This window comes from Palaemon carinicauda, chromosome 3 (genome assembly GCF_036898095.1).
Source record: "Palaemon carinicauda isolate YSFRI2023 chromosome 3, ASM3689809v2, whole genome shotgun sequence".
NCBI lineage: Eukaryota > Metazoa > Arthropoda > Malacostraca > Decapoda > Palaemonidae > Palaemon > Palaemon carinicauda.
In genome coordinates, this window is record NC_090727.1 from 177,359,191 (window position 1) to 177,361,690 (window position 2,500).

The following is a 2,500-nucleotide window of genomic DNA, read 5'->3' on the forward strand; positions in this document are numbered from 1 at the left end:
AAACTCGTGTGCCAAATGAGTATGACCAAATGAAGACGACAACGAGTAGTCCCCCACTTTTGGGGCATCCTGAGAGAGAGAGAGAGAGAGAGAGAGAGAGAGATGTGCTGATTTATCAGATAAATTTTGTGGAAGTTGAAGTTTCCATGTTCAGTTTCTCAACGAAGATCCATAATTAAAAGCATAAGAAAATAAAGGTAATTATAACAATGATTTTATTACAAAATAACAAAATGCAACACAACGAAATGAGTATTGTAAAAAAGCATTTACTATAAGACCATCATTATTAACACATCAGATGGCGTTGGTTTTATATTTGTCTTCAATACAAGTGTTTATTTTGTATTCTAATGGATTTTTTCCAAGTTACGAATAATTAGCAAAAGGTGTGAATTCAAATGAAAGAATTTAATCCTTCATGTATTGGGGAACTCATTTTCACCTTTTTAATACAAAAGAGTCTGACCTTACACTAGTTTCAAGTATAGTAATTGATAATGGGCCTTGAGTCTAACTCAAAAACTCTGACATTAAACAAGATTTCAACCAGCTTCTTACCCTCAAAAACCAATTCCGAAATTGAATTAGTTTCCAGCCAGATAACCCTGCAGATTATAAACTAGTTTCCATACGAAGCCCTAATTAGTAAACTTGGATTAGTGTCCAGCCTTTGAGAATGTTCGTATTCCCAGATCATCGCAGGGAGGGTCGAAGTTTAGATGGCCTGATTCTGACAGGATTTTTCGGATGCTGTCCGATAGGCTTCGGCTTCCTGCCATTCAAAATGGGGACTCTTGCTATGGGCTTATGTAATGGGGCTTCTGGTCTTGGTATTGCTTGTTGGATGGGTTGGGACACGTCGTGTCTCCTGAGGGGAGCTGAATCATCATGAAAAGAAAATTAAAACGGTTAAAATAAACAGTAATAATAATAATAATAATAATAATAATAATAATAATAATAATTAAACTCACGTTTATGTGAAGTAATCTTGTTTATAAACATGCACATTTCTTTTCGTTAATAAAAATATTCCTTGAAAGTATATATATATATATATATATATATATATATATATATATATATATATATATGTGTGTGTGTGTGTGTGTGTGTGTGTGTGTGTGTTTAATATATTAAAAAAGACTATGCTCGTACTATTTATACAAATTAGACCATTCACTTACTATTTCTGAAAAAACTAGACTAATTACTCACGATCTTTATTAAAAAAGTTACCACTTGCTTACTATTTATGTCAAACGAAAATTTGTCTTACCCAAAGGAGCGACAACTTCCCGCAAGGACTCCAAAACGGGCGATCTTCCAGGGTCCCCCACGGTCTTCTTCAGCCAGGAGGACATGATCACGCGGTTGTGTTTAGCCCTTTGGAGGAAAAAACGACGGATAAACAAGCTGTACTCTATTTTCAGAAGTTATTTATCATTGTCGGTTTAAACTTACTTATTAGTAAATCAAATATTGAGATAAGCTTCGTATATGAAAGATATAATCCTTATTATCAGTTAATGGCGCGTAGGTCTTGCCTTTCAAACGGCACCTCTTTTTCATACTCACAGCTCTGGGTCTGGCACTGTCCTTATGTTCTGGCTCCTGATGACTGGCGACCACAATTGCGCTGTGTGGACACCTGGTTGAAATTGACAAGGAACAATATGGAAGATATAGAAATAAAATAGTCAATTACAAATATATGAAATGAAGATAAACCAAATGATTTGTTCTAAAGAAAGCAATAGTGATAATGATGGCATATATTATCAGTGCTGATAGATATGATGCTAAGAGTTCTGAGTATTTACAAGTTGTTTTTAATAATTGCATAGACAAATTAATATATATATATATATATATATATATATATATATATATATATATATGTATATATATATATATATATATACATATATATATATATATATATATATATATATATATATATATATATATATATATATACTGTATATATGAGTCATATATTATACTCCTGATATCTGGATTCTCTCTACTTCAGGATCAGAGACCCAAGGGGGAATCAACTCAAAGATATTCCCCGGCCCAAGAAACTGAGGTTCCAATGAATTAGCAAGTCAGACAAAACTCAGTTTCTTGGGCCCGGGTTCGATTCCCCGGCGGAGAAGAAGCTATTACCTTTGAGTTGATTCCCCCTTGGATCTCTGATCCCGAGGAAGAGAGAATCCAGATATTAGGCGTATAATATATGGCTTACATGAATATGAAAAAACGTCTAAATGTGCAAACTTATCGCACACACACACGCATATAAATATATATATATATATATATATATATATATATATATATATATATAAATATATATATATATTATATGTATATATATATATATATATATATATATATATATATATATATATGCATATATATATATATATATATATATATATATATATGTATATAAATATATACATATATTATATATGTGAATATATATATA

General features: G+C 31.4%; 1 protein-coding gene across 1 annotated transcript in view; it reads right to left on the bottom strand.

Annotated features, from left to right (window-relative positions):
- Positions 1-317: 317 nt before the first annotated feature.
- The window catches only part of LOC137638117 (uncharacterized), a 3,826-nt gene continuing 1,643 nt past the window's right edge, over positions 318-2,500 (bottom strand). Inside the window, exons 3-5 of the mRNA XM_068370208.1 lie at positions 1,582-1,654; positions 1,283-1,389; positions 318-881 (exon numbers count right to left, since the gene is read on the bottom strand). Of these exons, the coding sequence (XP_068226309.1) occupies positions 697-881; positions 1,283-1,389; positions 1,582-1,654 (365 nt within the window). The 3' untranslated portion in view covers positions 318-696. The remainder of the gene's footprint in view (positions 882-1,282; positions 1,390-1,581; positions 1,655-2,500) is intronic.